The sequence below is a fragment of the Babylonia areolata genome, chromosome 10, assembly GCF_041734735.1.
Source record: "Babylonia areolata isolate BAREFJ2019XMU chromosome 10, ASM4173473v1, whole genome shotgun sequence".
Lineage (NCBI taxonomy): Eukaryota > Metazoa > Mollusca > Gastropoda > Neogastropoda > Buccinidae > Babylonia > Babylonia areolata.
Window position 1 is genome coordinate 36,573,331 of NC_134885.1, and position 19,394 is coordinate 36,592,724.

General features: G+C 40.3%; 1 protein-coding gene across 1 annotated transcript in view; it reads right to left on the reverse strand.

The window, feature by feature from the left end:
* Positions 1–12,255, reverse strand: part of LOC143286971 (AP-2 complex subunit alpha-2-like) — a 48,966-nt gene extending 36,711 nt beyond the window's left edge. The window contains exons 1-2 of the mRNA XM_076594959.1: positions 12,156–12,255; positions 9,434–9,526 (exon numbers count right to left, since the gene is read on the reverse strand). Of these exons, the coding sequence (XP_076451074.1) occupies positions 9,434–9,497 (64 nt within the window). The 5' untranslated portion in view covers positions 9,498–9,526; positions 12,156–12,255. The remainder of the gene's footprint in view (positions 1–9,433; positions 9,527–12,155) is intronic.
* Between the last annotated feature and the right edge of the window lie 7,139 nt (positions 12,256–19,394).

A 19,394-nucleotide genomic window follows, 5' to 3' on the forward strand; every position in this document is an offset into this window, starting at 1 on the left:
TCAATACATGTCCCCGAGCCTCGCATGCCTCAGGCAGGCGCTAGACAAACGGTCAAGGCACACATTTGTGTGAGACCTGCTTATATTTGTGTTTTACTTACTAAGCTGTGTCAGGTTTTTTTGTTCTTTGAATTTTTTTTTTTTTTATTACTGATATGTATACATTTATCTGTATTCATTTCAATCAATATCTGCTTACTTTGCAACAATTTCTAGACCCCCCCCCCCCACCCCCTCCCATTCCTCCTCTTCTTAAAAGGAATTTGCCACAAACAGCCTGAGAAGCATCCACTCTTCTTTTTAGATGGCCAGCAAGACGATATGTTCTTTAACACATTCAACCCTGGGGGGTTTACAGCCTCGACAGGATTCCATGCCAAACTGATGCAGAAAAAATAAGTAACTGCAGAAAATTTTCTGTTTTTCCTCAAAATTACATATGATCACATCCGGAAATACTGTATCAGTTTGTGCCCTTTCTTTGCATTTTAAGCATATGTAGGAATGTCAAAACTGTTTTAACGGGATGAATTCTGATGCCAAACCAATGCTCAGGTGCAGGGCTCAATGAGTTAAAAAAATAAAAAAATAAAAAATAAACCACACACACACAAACCCCACCTGTGTTCCACTTGCTAAGACTTTGAAAGGATGGTCTATGTACATGCATGAATGTGGAGACCCATCTAAAACATTTTATTCAACAATCCCTAGCACCCAACATTTAAATTGTGAGCTCTCTAACAAAACAACAATCAACATGCCAACTACTTTGATGCAGCATTCTTTCCTTTGTGCTGGTCTCTGTAACCCTTTCAGCGCCAAGCATATTTTATGTTCAGGTGCAATGATTTGCCAAGGGATATTTTAGACACAGAGGGTAATAATTTAAAAATCATCTAGTATGCAAACAACTAAAAGAAAGTATTCACATACATAACATATACTTTTCTGAAAGGGAAATGAACACACTAATTATGACAATTTCGCATGAATTCAGTGATACTGTGACTGGAAATTTCTACAATGAAGTGGATGGAAATTTTCATCCTGGGGCTTTTTTTTTTTTGTTTGTTTTGTTTGTTTTTTGTTTGTTTTTTTTGCATACCGGAAGGGTTGGAAATTTCCATCTCTTCCCTCCCTTGATGATAACAGCCCTTGTGATAAGCTGCGCTACATACTCCCTATGATGATTCAGTGATAGAAGAAAAGAATACATATATAATATGGGTGGTCCCCTATTGTGGTCAACTGTGCTGATGCACTCTCCCAAGGGACACCAGCCTGAATTTCACACAGACAAAATCTGTTGTGACAAAAAGTAACAGGACACATTACATTACAATTTACTGACATGAGCTCTCAAAGAATCTGTTGCTCATAATAGACAATGGACGCAACATCCTCCACATGAGTGGAGTGATGGCCTAGAGGTAACGCATCCACCTTGGAAGCGAGAGAATCTGAGCGTGCTGGTTCGAATCACGGCTCAGCCACCGATATTTTCTCCCCCTCCACTAGACCTTGAGTGGTGGTTTGGACGCTAGTCATTCGGATGAGACGATAAACCGAGGTCCCGTGTGCAGCATGCACTTAGCGCACGTAAAAGAACCCACAGCAACAAAAGGGTTGTTCCTGGCAAAATTCTGTTGAAAATCCACTTCGATAGGAAATACAAATAAAACTGCATGCAGGAAAAAAAAAAAAAAAAAAGAGAAAAAAGGTGGCGCTGTAGTGTAGCGACACGCACTCCCTGGGGAGAGCAGCCCGAATTTCACACAGAGAAATCCGTTGTGATAAAATTAAATACAAACAAATACAATTCTGCTTCTCTCCCACTTCCTCCACCACTCCCTCCCAAGTCTGCCTCTCCGAGAGACAGTCCTTGCCATCAGCTTGGCTTCAAATGAGCAAGAATTAACTGAAAACAAAGATGGATAACAATTCACATCATCACACAGACTGGTTTCCTGACTGGCCTTCCTCCTCACCTTGGCCAGAGATCAATAGCCGTCAGGCCTTTCACAATCACAGGGAGAGGTGAACCACCTGTATGCATACTTCACGGCAACAACCAATGACACTGACTGCACGTGTATGCTTTCTCCATGGTAATGTTAAGGGGCAAACATTTATTTTATGGCTGACTTGTCCGTTTTCAGTTTATACTTATTGTGATTTTTTGTTACCCCCCACCCTCCACACACACAAACAGTACATTATCAACATAAACAGTTTCAATTATATCTATCTCAGTATCTGCCTTCTCCAGCCTCCCAACTCCCAATCGACTTCGATTTCTGATAAATATTTGAGGCCACCTACATTAAAAAAAAGTACAATTACACACACTTTTATGCAAAATTAAAGCAAAAGACACCCAAAATGGTGTTTGTAGATATATATTATTCTTTCAAAATTTATAATAACCCCAAAACACATTTTCTAGTGATTTTTCATCAAAAATGCAAGCCATGTCCCCCCTTAAGATAAGGGGCAAACATTTATTTTATGGCTGACTTGTCTGTTTTCAGTTTATTCTTTATTGTGATTTTTTGACCCACCCCCCCTCCTCCCAAACCTCCACACACAAACACACACACACAAACAGTACATTATCAACATAAACAGTTTCAATTATATCTATCTGCCTTCTCCAACTCCCAGTCCCCCCCCCCCCCCCCCCCCTCCCTCCCCTGCCCCCCTTTTTTTTAAATAAAATTTTTAGATACTCAACAAACAAGACACAAAGTACATGAAAAACTGAGCCTTTTCAACCCCTGCACTTTGTAACACCTCAAACAGAGACAGTCCTAACAGAAATTTAAGGTAACTAACCAAGCAAAACAAACCTACATTACCCTAGACTCAACATTGTAAATGACAAGCTCTCCAGCAAAAAATCTTTGACACGTGACAATGACAAGTACAGTGATGCAACACCTCATAACCTGTACCACCTCCACAAAGACAACTGTCCCTGGAGGATGGCTGTGCTATAAATAAGAAGAATAAATAAGCAGAGCTACAATCTGAATCACAGTCGAGCTGCTTTCCTGACTGGGTCCTCCTCCTCCTCCTCTTTGCCCACAGATCAATAAGAGGCCTCAAGCAATCACAGGGTGAGGGGAACACATGCATAATTCATCAGGGAAACAAACCATGAACCTCACTGCACATGCCTAATTTCCCTGGCATTATTCTGAGGGGGGAAAACATGATCCGGCAGGTGGTTCAGGAGTTTTGAGTTTGGGGCGTTTAAGTGTGGCTTCTCTTGTTTTGGTTTTGTTTTAAGACTCCCATTAGCATCAGCTTAAGGGGTTTTTTGTGTGTTTTTTTTTTGTTTTGTTTTGTGTGTGTGTGTGTATGTGTAAGTGTAAGTGTGTGGGTGTATATGTGTGTTTCTCTGTATGCGCATGTGCATGTCTGCATGCATAGCATGTATGTGACTGTGAGGTAGAATGAATGATAATCAAACAGGGTGAGAACTCAGAGAAGAAAAGGGAGACAGAGTATGTATGGGAGAATGAGTCAAACAATTTTTTGTTCTTGCTATCTGTGGTTATTATTCACACTCACAGTGAGAAAAAAAACTGTGATCAATAGACTGTGAAAAAAACCCATAAATTTGTTGATTTCAAGCTAGATATCACCTCTGTGATTAAAAGAAAAAAGAAAAAGAAAAAAAGAAAGAAAAGAATGTACCTCTCACACTTTATGTGCATGCACACGAGTTCCACAAAACACACACTATATGCACACACATGCTCAGACACACACATGCTCAGACAAACACACTCTCAGACACACACACATGCACGCACACACATGCACACACACACCTGAGAATTATAATATTCTGACACACCTAGAGAAAGAATCTTACAATATATATACTACAATCCTCTGAATAACACCTTGTAATATCCTCCCCTTCAAACTCTTCACTCCTCGACATGTCAGACAAAAACACATGTTATACACAATCCAACCCCACAGCAAACAGATCTGATGGGGGTGAGCTGTGAGCAATGATGTCACATCCCACATAACCGCATCGCCAACACAAAGATCCACATCAGTAGGCGGGCTCTCCTCTCCTGACCTGGCTCCCAGCTACAGATCAATAGACGACCCAGACTACCGCAGCCTGTCAGATAGCAAGCTGAAATGCAATGATGTGAACACGCTGCACAGTTTCACAGCATGAAAAATCTCATGACGTTCATTGTGGAAGTTTTGTTCTTGGTGTTTGGCTGTTCTTCCCCCCCCCCCCCCCCCCCCCTCCCCCTCTTCTTATCGGGAAAACAACAATAATAGCCAGGGTTTAGGACTGAAGATCGAGAGTGTTGTGCGTGCGTGCGTGCGTGTGTGTGTGTGTGTGTGTGTGGGTGTGTGTGTCTTGGTGGGGGATTTGGGGCATATATATGTGTGTGTGAGTGCTCGTCTGCATGTTCGTGTGTGTGCACACACATGCATGTGAGTGGTACATGCATATGATATATACATGTGTTTGATTACTTTGAAATTATTGAGCTCATGGCTCATGGCCAATGCACACTTATGATAAAGAGACCCCAGCAATAACACACACAATACAAACAAAACAAACAACTGTCTCAAAGTCAAAATTAAACATTAGAAGTTCTTGAAAAAGCCTCTGATCTCCCCCCCCCCCCCCACACACACACACACACCACCACCACCTCCACCCCCTCACTATACTCTGGGCCCACCCCCCACAACAATCACAGTTCTCCTTGCTCTGGTCATTCTCATTTGTATTCATTGAAAGACTGGGAGGAACTAGGCTCGTTTCAGCCAAAGGGGCAGCTAAGAATCAGACCTGGGATGGGTGGGCTAAAACCACCCACCCCACCACCCATTTTTTGTTTAGACTGCCAGCTTTCCCATCTGGAGCAATAATGCAACTCACTCCGTCACACCCCCCTTTCTCCATCTGTGCATCCTCTTCCTCTCACATCTTCAAGGACTATGGAGAGAGAACACATTTTGGAGAACATGAGTGACAGAGCTAATGTAGACAACTATCACCAAAAACATCCATCTTTTTTTTTTCAAATATAAATTTAACATAGTTTGGTTAGCTCTTTTTAATAATTAAAAAAAAGATTTACTGATTGGTTTGAATCTAATGAGCTATGGAAGGATTTTTTTTGGAGAGGAGGAGAGGCCTGGGGGTAGGACTGAAAAGAGAGAAGGGCAGGAATTGGAAGAGAGAAGAACACAAGTACTACTAGCAGTTTATACTCAGTTTCACAGGCTGACATACAGGCAGGCAGAGAGACTGATGGACACAGACAGACCAACAGGCAGGCAGGCAGGCAGACAGATCAAGAGACAGACAGACTCTGAGACTGACAGACAGACTGGCTGGCTGGCAGACAGACTGACGGACATAGACAGATGAGATACTAAGATAGGCTGGCAGATAGTGATGGACAGATAGACACTGGGACAGACAAACATGCTGACAGGTACTGAGGTAGGCAGGCAAACAAAGACAGACTGACAAACAAGCTGGCAAGCATGGAGACAGACAGGTGGACACAGAGAGACTGACAAACAGGCTTGCAGGCAGGCAGACACAAAGGCTGGCAGGCAGGAAGACAAGACAGACATGTGGAGACTGACAGACATACAGACAGGCCAGCAGGCAGACAGACAGACTGACGGACACTGACTGACAAACAAGCTGGTAGACAGACTGACAGACAGGACTGACTGCCAAACACTGAAACAGGCTGACGGACACAGACACAAAGAATTACAAGAGCAGAGACAGACAGATTGGAAGTAGCAAAGCAGTTTCCTTAAGAAGAGGGCTATGAGTGGTAGGCAGTCTTGCAGTATTCAGCAGCTTAGACACACCCACACTCTCAGCACATAAGTGAGAGAGGCAGAGACAGAGACAGAGAGAGAGAGAGAGAGAGAGAGAGAGAGAGAGAGACAGACAGACAGACAGACAGACAGACAGACAGAGGAAACAAACCCAGAGAGAGAAAGAGGGTGAGGAGCAAAAAAGAATGAGGAGAAAAAGGAGGTGGACACAGAGACAGAGAGATAAAAAGACAGAGAGACAGACAGAGACAGAAAGACAAAGCTCTAAACAGAGAGGTCTACACAGAAAGACAGAGGATGGAAAGTGTGCACATGCCCGCACGAACAGTGGAACACACACACACACACACACACACACACAAAAACTGAGAGAGAGAGAAAGATGTAGCGCTAGACACAGGGCTAGCCAGCACCACTTCCATCTGACCACTTGAGAGAACAAGGCAAGTAGGAACACAACACCTGGGACTCCCATAGCGCTGTGCTCAACTTCAAGGACAGCACAGGAAAATTCATGATAATAACAACAGCAACAACAATAATAATAATAAGAAGAAGAAGAATGCATTTATATACACATAATTTATGTAAAAACACATGCATCAAGTATATCCTACATAAGAGTGTGTTATACACCCCCCCCCCACACACACACACAGACACTACCATCAGATGAATAACAAAAAAACAAAAAAAACAACAACAAAAAAGAAACAAAAACACACACACACACACACAAAACAAAAAAAACAAAACAAAAACATTAACATGGAAAACAATTCTGCTGACTGACTTCAATGCAGGAACACATAATCTGCTAAACTGAATAAAATTTATGTCTATTATAGATATAAATGAGAACCAAATTCTAATCAAATCAATGACTGGCATTACCAATCCAATACCAAGTATATATATATATATATATATGTGTGTGTGTGTGTGTGTGTGTGTGTGTGTGTGTGTGTGTGTGTGTGTGTGTATACACACATACATATATAATTATTATTATTATTATTATTAAGTAACCAGATGCACTGTGTTTGGTTAACTCAGTCAGCCGCCAGGTGAAATGTGATGAATAAGGAAAACAGGTAGACAGACTAAGCACTCCATAAAAACATGCAGAAAAACTAAGAATGTTTAACACACACACACACACACACACACTTATAAAATCTTAAAACGTCCATACAACCAAGTGTTTAAAACAAGAAATGGTCATTCTTATCAGTCTTAAGCAGCTTTACCACAAGTGATGGTAAAAGAAAAATGCATATCAAAAGGGGACCAAAACAAAAATACAATGTCCAAAACATTAAATTTTTGTATACATACATCCCCCTACCTATACCACTGTGTCAACCAAATGTCAGAAGCTGTCTTTTCAAAGTAAGTTACAATTAAAAAATTCAGACATAATTATGATAAACTGTTGCTGAGGGATATTCCTCCTTTTCTGTCTCTTTTTTCAAATTTCAAAGTTAATGATCTTTTCAGTGAAATAAAACTTGTTATAACAGACAACGGTACTTTATATGTAGCTGTACAGCTTTAAGGTCACCTTGATACAAACTGCAAGGTAACAACGGTTTCACCTTTCTTCTCTCCAAAGTCATTTAACCATTTCTCTGAATACCTTGTCACGGCTTGTGTGAAAGCATGCAGGAAGCGAATGTGAGACAGGGGGAGGCAGCATGAGACATATTTAATACAGTGACTTTTTTCTAAGGTGTGTCTAAGGGTGTGTGTGGTGGAGGAAAGGGTGGGTGGGAGACGAAGTTGCGCATGTGTGTGTGTGTGTGTGCGCGCGCGCACATGCGCGCACGCGCCTGTGTGCACAGGTGAGTGAGTGTACATGTATGCAAGCAGTGTGTGTTTGTAAATGGGTGAAGTTGCATGAGTGTATGTGCAGAATGTGTATGTATTCGAGAGAGTATGCATACATGATTGTACACACATATGCATGCAAGCATGTGTGCATGAGCGCACAAGTATGTGGAAGGTTGGAACATTCTCAAGTATGTTAATGCACACATACTGCACATTATTTCAACATAATGACTACTCCAGTACATACAATGTACTATGTGTAAGTGTGGAACGGAGGGACGTGTGTGTATCTAGTTGTTCATTGATTTTATGTCTTTTCACAGGCGTGCTATATCAGATGTAAAAAAAAAATTTTTTAAAGGGTGGAAAGGGTTGGGAGTTGGAAGGGGGAAGGGGTGTGTGTGATGTAATGAAAAGAATACAGGAAAAAAGGCCTCTGTGTATGTGTATGTGTGTGTGTGATAGTGTGTGTATGTGTGTGTGCTAGTGTGTGCATTTGTGTGTGCTGCATGTGCATGTACATGTGCATGTGTGTGTGTGTGTGTGTGTGTGTGTGTGTGTGTGTGGAAAAATACATGTGTGTGTTCATGTGTAAGCTCTGTGTGAATATGTTGATGCTTGTCTGTGAGCACATCCACAAGTGCTGTTGTTTTTTGTTTTTGATTTTTTTTGTTGTTGTTTTTTTTTTGCTGCCCCACCATCTGCACTGTTTCAGTGGCATTACTCCCACGCCGCTCATTTAGATTCCCCCATACACGACCACACCCGGGTTCATCCGCTGAGTCACTTCGGTGGTGTTCAGTGGTGCCTGTTCTGATTTTACGTACTAAGGACACCACCTACTAAGCCCCCTACTAACGACAATAATGGCTTAGTCGCGGAGCCAGACTGAGTGAGCGTCCCTCCCACAGTGGAGACTGCCACCTCGTCCCTCTAACAACAGCCCCCCATTAATCTGCTGACACTGATGACATTGACAGGACTCACCCCAAGCACGGAAGTGGAGAGGTATCGAAACTGAGGTCACCATGAGAGCAGGGCATGAAAGGCCACAGACTCTGAGACAGTTTTATTCATATTGATGATGATGAAGGAGGAGGAGGAGGACGATGACGATGATGATGTTGCTATGGAGGTCCATTTTTGTTTGGGACTGCATGACAAGGCTGTACTCTACGCTTCCTGTCATAATGATATCCCGGCGTTAACCAGGCCCGAAAGATACAGACACTTGCAGTGTTGGTCAGGTAATTAGAGCAACACACCCAAAGACGCATCCTTGAAGTGGATGACGCTCGACTGTGCGGTCTCAGTCTTCCCATTTAAGCCCGTAGCACACTCAACTCTGGGTAGGAGCCGGCCACGGGCCGAAAAACCCACCTCCGCTGGGATTCGAACCCACGTCCTCCCAGCCGTCAGTCCGCGATGCTAACCACTTCGCCATGGCGGTTGGTACAACCACAAATGTTTGTCTTGCAAGTCAACAAGAAGATATGTGAACAAATGCATGTGAGCAGAGAGAGAAAGAAGAATTTGCAGAGCTACACCTTTTTATTTTTTTTTAATGATGCTCTCCTCACAAAAGGGAAGAGCAGAGCAATATTCACTGTAGTTTGACTATTTGGATTTTAATTATCACTGACAATCTTGAAAGCATAAGACCAACTGACCATGACAGACAAAAAAACAAAACAAAACAAAAAATCTGTGACAGAATCCAAAAAAAGTATCAACTCACAGTTTCGTATGTCTGATATGAAGACTGCAAGTCCTCGCATTCCATCTCCCTTTACTGTGGGCATCTTGGTTCAGTTGTTCAAAGAACAAAAACCTGTGTAGAAAAAAAAAGAAGAAGATAAAATGACAATTTCACTCTTCAACAACAAAAGAAACACCACCAGCCCTTGTGCTGCAATGGTCAGTGTCATGAGCTTATGAACAGAAGGCTGTGGCTTTGAAATAGAACCCTTTCAAAAGCCTTTAAAAAATATATATATAAAAAAATAAAAAACCACCTGAAAAGTGACTCCAACTGTATCCTTGTCCTCTCCAAAGTTGTGCATGCTGTAACAAAATTTAGGTGAAACAGGAAGAGTCTGTCACACTGCTGAGTCTCTTCCACTTTCATAGGTGGTAAATAGTACTATACACATCTGTTGAAGTGAACATTATGTAAGTATTCATACCAAAATAAGAGACTAACGACATGCACAGTTTTGCACACAATACATACGTCTATCGATACATACAATGTAAAAAACCAGGAACCACATGTCCATGTATGTAAAGTTAAGTGTAAATAATCTCATTTTTACCCAAGATTAAAAACTGGACACAGCAAATTATGAATCATTAATGCATTATAAAAAATATTAAAAAATCGTAAGAAAAATGACATGTATTGATGCAATATGTATACATGTGTACAAGTAAACATGCACATGTCATTACATGTGTACATAACAATTAACATACCTGTGTAAGTGTATAAGAAGTATAAATACTGTTGTGGGCATAATCCACAGTGGAATATTTGACTGTAAGTGGGAGCACAAACAACAGCTCTTATAGTTATACTGAAAGTCTAAAAATTATCAAATGAAACCAAAATGGATAGATCTCTATTACATCACTGGTGTGTCCCCATCCATCAACAATAAATCTATAGAAAGACTGTCCTAGATCCTGTTATAACTTTATATATATATATATATGTGTGTGTGTGTGTGTGTGTGTGTGTCCATCTTGGCCTTGCTCTCATAAAGACTCCAGCTTTTATTGAGTAAACACACAAAATGTTGAATCACATTGTTCACATTGTCCAGTGATTGGACAGTTAGCCCCCACTCCAGGAGGGATTCAGTGAGTCAGTTAACTATGACTCAGCAATACTTGTTAACAGTAGGTAGGAAAGTAAAGGGGGGAGGGACAGGAAAGAAGCATGTTGAAAGCATAACAACTATTTTTTGACACCATGGATCAAAGTGCATGATGATCTGCGTGCACAGCTGTAGTACTAATAATAGTACTTAGTGGTACTGATAGCTGTACCCTTTGTTAAAAAATGTACTGGAAAAGAAGTGGAATAAATGGGTTGATGGTTGTTTCATAATAAAGTACCAGAAGGGTAGTTTGAAAAAAAAAACCACCCTCCACCGTCTCAATCTTGGTACTGGCAGAGCTCAGTTTCCCAGCACTGTAATTTGTGTAAATATTATGATAAAACAAAATTAAAGAAAAATTAAAAAGTCAATTTTTAACAAGTACTACAAAAATGTACATACAGATCATTGTACTTTGTTCTTCAAGAATTCAAATGGCACATAACTACTAGTACTAGAGTACTGTGTTTACATACAACACACACACCCATAAAACACACACACACACTTTAAGCAATGAATTGAGAAGAAAAAATGAAACGCATAACTTTTGCCATCCTGGTAGTAGCAGAGGTTCTTTTAGTTTTACTGAACTATTTATTCAATAAAAAGAAAAATAAAGAAAAAAAAGGATTAAAATTTGACATGACTTATAAATCAGAGAATTCTTACTGTGGGCATGTTAAAAACAAGTCTACTTTTTATTCCCACAACCACGCATGAACATAAATAGCACTTTTTCTTCCAAACAGAACCCATATATTGTTTGCTTTTTTTTTTTTTTAATAAATCTTTTTATTTTTTCTAACAGTACCCATATATTGTTTGCTTTTTTTTCTTTCTTTAAAAAAAAATAAATCTTTTCATTTTTTAAATACCAACATGAAACTGAAACAATTAATTTCAGTACTGGTGTGTACTTTATTCAGTTCCTCAAAATACCACAAGCTGTAATAGTCATTGGTGTTTGAGCTGTTCATGTTATCAAGTGACAATACCCCAGACAGTACAATCAAGATAACACACTTATTTTCATTTTTCGTTCATTTTGTGTTTCAGCATATTTCATATTGTTATTTAAAAAAAAACAACTTCATGCCCTCTTTTTCTTTTGCTATTGTTATTTCAAATCAATTCATTTAGCAATCAGGTATTTCCAACGTATTTTTACAATGAGTAAGCTGACTAACTCGTATCAGAGAAACGCCTACTAAATCATGGAAGACACGGCTGAACTTCAAGCCACCGCCTCCTTCGAAATAAATTAGGGCATCAGACCCACTACACCACTGGAATAAAAGAAAAATGCAATAAGCACAACAAATACACCTCACAAAACATCTGCGTAACAACCTGTGGGTCTACCATGGACGTAAATCAAATGCCGAGAATCGAGACTTGGAAGATTCGCAACGAATGTGTTCTGCTTCCAAAGTGGAGGACCTCGCCCCCTTCCTCGGTATCGTCAAGTGGTTGCGTGATGTCGGCTGCATCACCACACTTTAGCTAAGCAATCCCACCACCATTTTAAAATGAACTGCTAATACCTTATTCTGCTATCAATAATTGCCAACGTACCGTTGTCTTTTTTGCGGTCAGTATGCGCAGGAAGTGATGAACGCACTTGCACTCAGCACAATCGATGGAACTGATTATAACGACAAATGGCCGCCATCAGCTCATACAAGGGACATAATAACAGAAACAACTCCTTTTCTTTATTTGAATTGTGGGACTTGTATTTCACACCCACTTTTCAGCCAACTTAATTTCGTTTAGAATATTAACTAAAAAAAAGAAGAAAAAAAAAAAGAGACAACAATGACAACAAATAAAATAAAATAAAACTGGAAATGAATAATCAATTAAACAAGCCGAGATCGTGCTTGGTATCATACAGCATTCGCGGGTTGTACTTGTACATTTTAACTTTTCTCTCAGATGTGCATTTAATGCACAGATGACACAGTTTATACATTTGTCACTTAGATGTGGAGGAAATGGCGGACAGGGCCATATAAGCTTGGTGACTGTTATATACTTAGTAAGTTTAGTTGTAGAGATTGGCTAGTTGTAATCAGTGACTGACAAACCTAATAATCAGCTGACAGTGCGGTGGGTCCACGATCAGGTGGCGTATGGCAAAATACAATTAAAAAAGAAAAGAAAAGGTAATTGCCCTTTAAACTTTTAATCATATCATTCACATATTGATTATTCAAAGTGTTATTAAAAGTCAGTGCTACTTAATAACGGCAAAGCGACATGAACGTAGAGAGATCTCTCGCGTGTATTGCAATTACGGGTCACGGCTCAGTGATGCACACACATTTCACTCGTTACAATTATAGGTATAGCTACCTATATGAAGCAAGTTATGATCGCGGCGCAAATGGAAAAGTTATAAATAAAACTGGAGAAAGTGACTGAAATTGTGTCTACTCATTTTCAGCGTGCTAGACTGATTTACCCTCCCCCCCCCCCACCCCGGTCCACCCGCCCTCTCCCCTCGGCCCAACCCCCCCCCCCCCCCCCCTTTTTTTTTAAAAACAAAAACAAAAACCCAAACAAACAAACTAACCCAACAGCAAAAGAAAAAAAAAAGTGGCAAAGAACAAAAACAAAACAAAACAAAACAAAACAAACAAACAAACAAAATAATAACCAGCAGTTATTCGATCATTCCTTTGACGGGCGCAATAGCCCAGTGGTTAAAGCGTTGGACTTTCAATCTCAGGGTCCCGGGTTCGAATCACGGTGACGGCGCCTGGTGGGTAAAGGGTGGAGATTTCTACGATCTCCCAGGTCAATATATGTGCAGACCTGCTAGTGCCTGAACCCCCTTCGTGTGTATATGCAAGCTGAAGATCAAATACGCACGTTAAAGATCCTGTAATCCATGTCAGCGTTCGGTGGGTTACGGAAACAAGAACATTCCCAGCATGCACACCCCCGAAAGCGGAGTATGGCTGCCTATATGGCGGGGTAAAAACGGTCATACACGTAAAAGCCCACTCGTGTACATACGAGTGAACGCAGTGGGAGTTGCAGCCCACGAACGCAGAAGAAGAAGAAGAAGATCATTCCTTTGTCAGTGCCACAAATAAGTGAGCTTTCTCGAGCCGGCTCCGAAAAAAAAGGATACATCATTTAATTAATGAATAACTAAAAAATGAATAAACAGATAAATAAATAAATAAACTATTATGTATTGGAAAAACGGCCATGCACGTGAAAAGCTACACATTGATAAAAGACAGACAGACACACACTCACACACAGACACACACACACACACACACACACAGACTGAGAGAGAGAGCTGGTGAACAAAGAAAAGGAAAGGCATAGAATTTTTAAAAAGACAAGTAAAACAAAGAAATGACAAAACACAAGTTAAGACAAAGCAAAACGAACAAGCAAAAAATATATATAAAGATGTACAAAATGAAATGAAATGACAAAAAAAAAAAAAAAAAATATATATATATATATATATATATACTGAGACAAGGCATATGAATATTTCATCTGCGTTCTCTTTTATTTCAGCGTTTAACCATTATGCTGGAGGCCAATTAATTCAGTGTAATATCATTTTTGCGATTTTATTTTGAAATAAAATGATGAAAGAAATAATGGGTGAACATTAACCATCATGTTATATTCGACTCGTCTTCTTTCCACTGATTGACACTTGTATTAATTCCTCGGCTAAAAATCATATATTCCGAGAGCGATGTTTTTTTGTTGGGTTTTTTTGTTTTTTTTTAAAGAGAAAATATCTCTGAAAGAAAAAAAAAAAAAACAAGTAAGGTGCATCGATCGTTTGAAAACTTGTGACGTTTGTGCACGATCATGAGGCGAAAATAGGCCAACAGGTCTGTGCTAAAATAAGTCCAACACTGTGCGCTAAAAGTGCTTTTGTTGAAATGCAGTTGATGACACTCACACTGATGTGGCTTTGTGTCCCTACTGTAGGCCTTCTTTCTCCATCTCCCTTTCTTCTCTCGGGGAGGGGTGGGTAGGGGGGCGGGGCGAGGGGGTGGAGGGGGAGGGGTGGAAGGGGGGAGGTTTGGGGGTGGGGAGGAGGGGGGAGGCGAGAGAGAGAGAGAGAGAGAGAGAGAGAGAGTCAAATTCAGATTCAGATGATTTATTCATTTTAGACGTAGGCCCCTTATGAAGGGGATTGTGAACAAAGACAATAATGATTATAATATCATATGTTGACAGAATGATTAAAGCAATGTAATAAAATATCAGGTTAACCAGGAACATTAAGAAGTATGTCCCTATATCTAAAGGCTTTGCTGAAAAAACAACAACAACAAAACAAACAAACAACAAAAACAACAAGAACAGAAAAAGCAACAACATGCATCGACTTGTTTCACAATATATACCTACTATATCATGAATCGTTTGGTGTTCGCCTGTCTACACCACAAAATCGTTTGATTGCAAATAAATTGGATCCACTTGTGAATGAAACAGTTTGATAAAATAAAAGAACTCAAACGAATTATTGTCAAGAACATAATTATTATACATTTTGTATAATACACAATAAAGTATTTTTGGCCGTACTTGTAAGACCTTTACATGCCACGGCGAAACTGAGACGAATAGAAAAAAGACTTCCCAAATAAGAGAGAGAGAGAGAGAGAGAGAGAGAGAGAGAGAGAGAGAGAGAGAGAGAGAGAGAGAGAGAGAGTATGCTTCTTTTCCAACATAGGAGTTATGGCTGCACGTGAGCTGCCCCTGGGTATTATGAAAAAAAAAGGGGGGAAATGAAAGAAAAGAAAACCAAATACAGAAAAACAGTAGCGAACACGGATGTGTATTAGTCACATGAAACTTTTGCAAAATAATTATCTCATCTCTGTATTTTCTAATGTACGAGAAAATAAAGGGAAAACCCACTTTAAACAAACCCAAAAAAATGAGGAAATTAGTTAAGTAATGAAAACAGTTCACATCCATTGGGGTGTAAAACTTTAAAAACAGGATTCTATGTATTGTCAAAATTGCACACACACACACACACACACACACACACACACACACACACACACACACACACACACACACACACACACACACACACACACACACACACACACACACACACACACACACACACACACACACTCCAAAAACAAGCCAAGATTTTAGATTTTGATGCAATGAAATTCTCAGCCTTAATTAAGTCATATCAATGGCAAAAGATGGAAGAACATTTGCCGAAAGTTTTCTGCTCCATGTTAAATGTTTGGACAGACATTTTCTATAAGATTTAACTAAACAATCGGCTTCGTACATCCTGTGAATATTTAGCAAACGAGGCATTCTCATGTCTACATTCCGTCTCGAGTGGAAACCGTCGCCACGTCCCTCCAACGACAGCCCCATCATGAATCAACCGACACCGAAGACCTTGACAGCAACTCACCACCCCCAACCTTGAATATTTTGTTGATGATAAAGGGAAAAGCCAAAAGCTTCGATTTATAACCATGCCCTCACAAAAATGCAAGCAAAAAGAAAAAAAAAAAAAAACAAACAAAAAAAACCAAACAAACAAATATAAATCAAGAAGAAGACGAAGAGGTAGACGAAAGACAGAAAAAAGAAAAAAAGACAAGGACGAGGGAGGAGACCCCCCCCCCCCCCCACCGCCTCACAACCCCCCCCCCCCCCCCCAAAAAAAACAACAACAACACCAAACAAAAAAAATAAACAAACCAAAAACAAAACAAAAAACAAAAACAAAAAACAAAACAAAACAAAACAAACAAAAAAAAACAAAACAAAAAAAGAGAGAGAGAGAGAGAGAAAATCCATTATCTTGTTGAAAATAACATCATGTCTTATAAAGTTTTGAAAACAAAGTGATAAAAACTGAAGAAAAGAGGACAAAAGAAGACGGACAGACAAACAGATAGCAACACAAGCCTTTCTCCAGTCATCATATGGACGCTTTGCCAATCAAAGAAAATGAGGTGTGGGGTGGGGTCGAGAGGAAAGGCTGAACAATATCAGTTAAGGCGGCCCTCGACACGACGATGAAATGAAGTCGAAGACAATGAGGAACAAAGGACAAAGGAAAACGCTAATAAACCCCGCAGGGTGGACACACAACCAACGTGGGAGAGAGAAGCATTTGAAGGACGCGTGATACAGTCCTAACTGATGTGGCCGGTCCTTAAGTAGGTGTAGACCCGATACGTTCTCGGGTTCAGCGAAACCCCAATAATACCAGGACTGACTTAAGTCTGGGCACTTTCAAACAAACCCATAGAGCACTTTGTTCAGTCGAAGATAGGTTTAAACGATGTCACCGTTTAAACTAAATAACGTTAACCATTAAGCACCTTATCCAGTCGAAGTTTGTTTTAAAAGACGCTGCCGTTTATGCCTACTAACGATAAACCATACACAGTCTGAATGATGACAGGTTCATCCCAAAACAATAAACATGAATTGATTAGCTGGACCACAATTGAGGCTGACGAAGACAGACGGAAATCTTTCACATTCACAAATAATACCGAAAGTTTGGTTCGTCAATAATACTGAGTTTCGGTTTCAAGTGAGAACGTGTCAGATTTGCATCCGCATAAGGACCAAAAACACCCAATTAGGACTTCGACACATTATGGAGGACTCTTTATGCAGAAGAGCAAAGTAAGGCGGATGGTGGTGATGATGGTTAGAGGGTGTGGTTGCTGGAGAAGTGTGCCTTTTTGTGGAACCTGAGTCTGACACTTACGCTGACAGACGCATGGACGATTGGTGAGAAATCAGTATGCACGCTCGTTAGCTGTCCTCTCCCCCGCTTCTTCCCCTAACTCCTCCAAGCCCCACCCCTCATAATGTTTGTCTATTTAAAGAGGTAAAACGTTTTTCCGAGCTTATTGTTTTCTGTGACAGTCCATTCCTCAGACTGTCACAGTTTACAAGGACAGTTTTTGTTATTGTTTGGTTTGGTTTCTGCCATCGCTAGCGCTCTTTAAGCCCAACGGTGTGAACATTAACTGGAAAAAATCCGTTGCCTATCCATACAAACTGAGGACAAAGACGTAGGCTCCCTACTGTCATTCCTCACTTTCCCTGAGGTGCAGTATACATTAAATAAGGATAGTTGCTGATTGTGATCGAAAAATAAAACGTTTTACTTGAAGGTAGAATAAATCGGTGCACATAGTGACATTACATACTCTAGGAAACAGAAAAGTATTAGAAAAAAAATGCGTGCAACTGCCGTGTTCTTTTTGCTTGGGCTTCTGCCTGGAAGCTATCCGGGATTTCTTCCCTTTGCTCGTGCAGACGGCATCTACCTCAGGACCCAGAATATGTCTGCATTTAATGTTTCCAAAGATGTGCACGTCAAAGAAGTTTCCTTGATTAGAAACTTGCTCACACCAACTCGATTAGGTGATGTAAAGGAACACTTATCTTCTCAACTACAGAAGAAACAGGACAAGAACTTCAAATCATCTGCGCAGTCTGTCCACGATGAAAATGTTTTGGATCAGTTCCAAGGCGGTTCTGTTCCAGCACAGCTGAATCGATCCACCAGACAAACAAGTATAGTAAGTATTTTTTGTTGTTGCTAATGATGATGATAATAATGATGATGATGATAAATATGATGTTAGTTTTTTATGTTTTTGTTTTCCTTCTTAAGAAAACAGTCTTCTGGAAGTTTTATAACTATTACTAACAAACATGCTATTGCGTGCGTTTGTGTGGCATAATGTCACTCTGGACAGATGAGTGTTCATTAATTTTCTTTTTCAGCGTTTCACTTGTGATTGTATAAGTGAGAAGCTTTCATGATCATGATGTGGATCTCTATGATATTCAATGTTAGCGGAGACAGATCGAACCTCTGCTGACAAGATAACTCCAAACAACAAAGAATCGATTGGAGTGGAAAAAAAAGAAAGAAAAGAAACGAAAGAAAGAAAAGAAAAAAAGGACATTACACCCCCCCTCCGCCCTGCTCCCCCCCTCCCCCCTCCCCCCGCGAACTAGCGAACTAGCCTGTAGATAGCTTTGAATTATCAAGTCGTTAACATCCGGTCTTGAGAGGTAGCGTAATTCAACGGATCCCAAATATAAGGCCTTGAAGACATAAGCAATATTTAACACGATTATAAGCGGTTCCAAAACAGAAAAACAAACAAATAAATAAATAAATATAATTATGAACAATAATTCAATACACAGATAACACAGATAAAGAAAAAGAAACACACAAACAAATAAACAAAAAACACGTGCTTTTTTCATCGGCTGGCACAGTAGATATACCTGTTCCATGGCCAGAGTTATATAGAAATTTACCAACCATTTTGAAAATTTGGCAGATATGATCATATAGATACCAGTGAAAGCGACAAGAACACGATGGTACTCTTATGCTTCTTCTTCTTCTGCGTTCGTGGGCTGCAAGTCCCACGTTCACTCGTTTGTACACGAGTGGGCTTTTACGTGTATGACCGTTTTTACCCCGTCATGTAGGCAGCCATACTACGCTTTCGTCTGTGTGCATGCTTGGTATGTGCTTGTTTCCATAACCCACCGAACGCTGACATGGATTAAAAGATCTTTTACGTGCTTATTAAAAGAATTTTGATGTTCTGCTTGCGTGTATACACGAAGGGGGTTCAGGCACTGGCAGGTCTGCACATAATCATGTTGAGCTGGGAGATCGAGAAAATCTCCACCGTTTATCCACCAGGCGCCGTCACCCCGAGATTCGAACCCCGGACCCTCAGAATGAAAGTCCGACGCTTTAACCACTCAGCT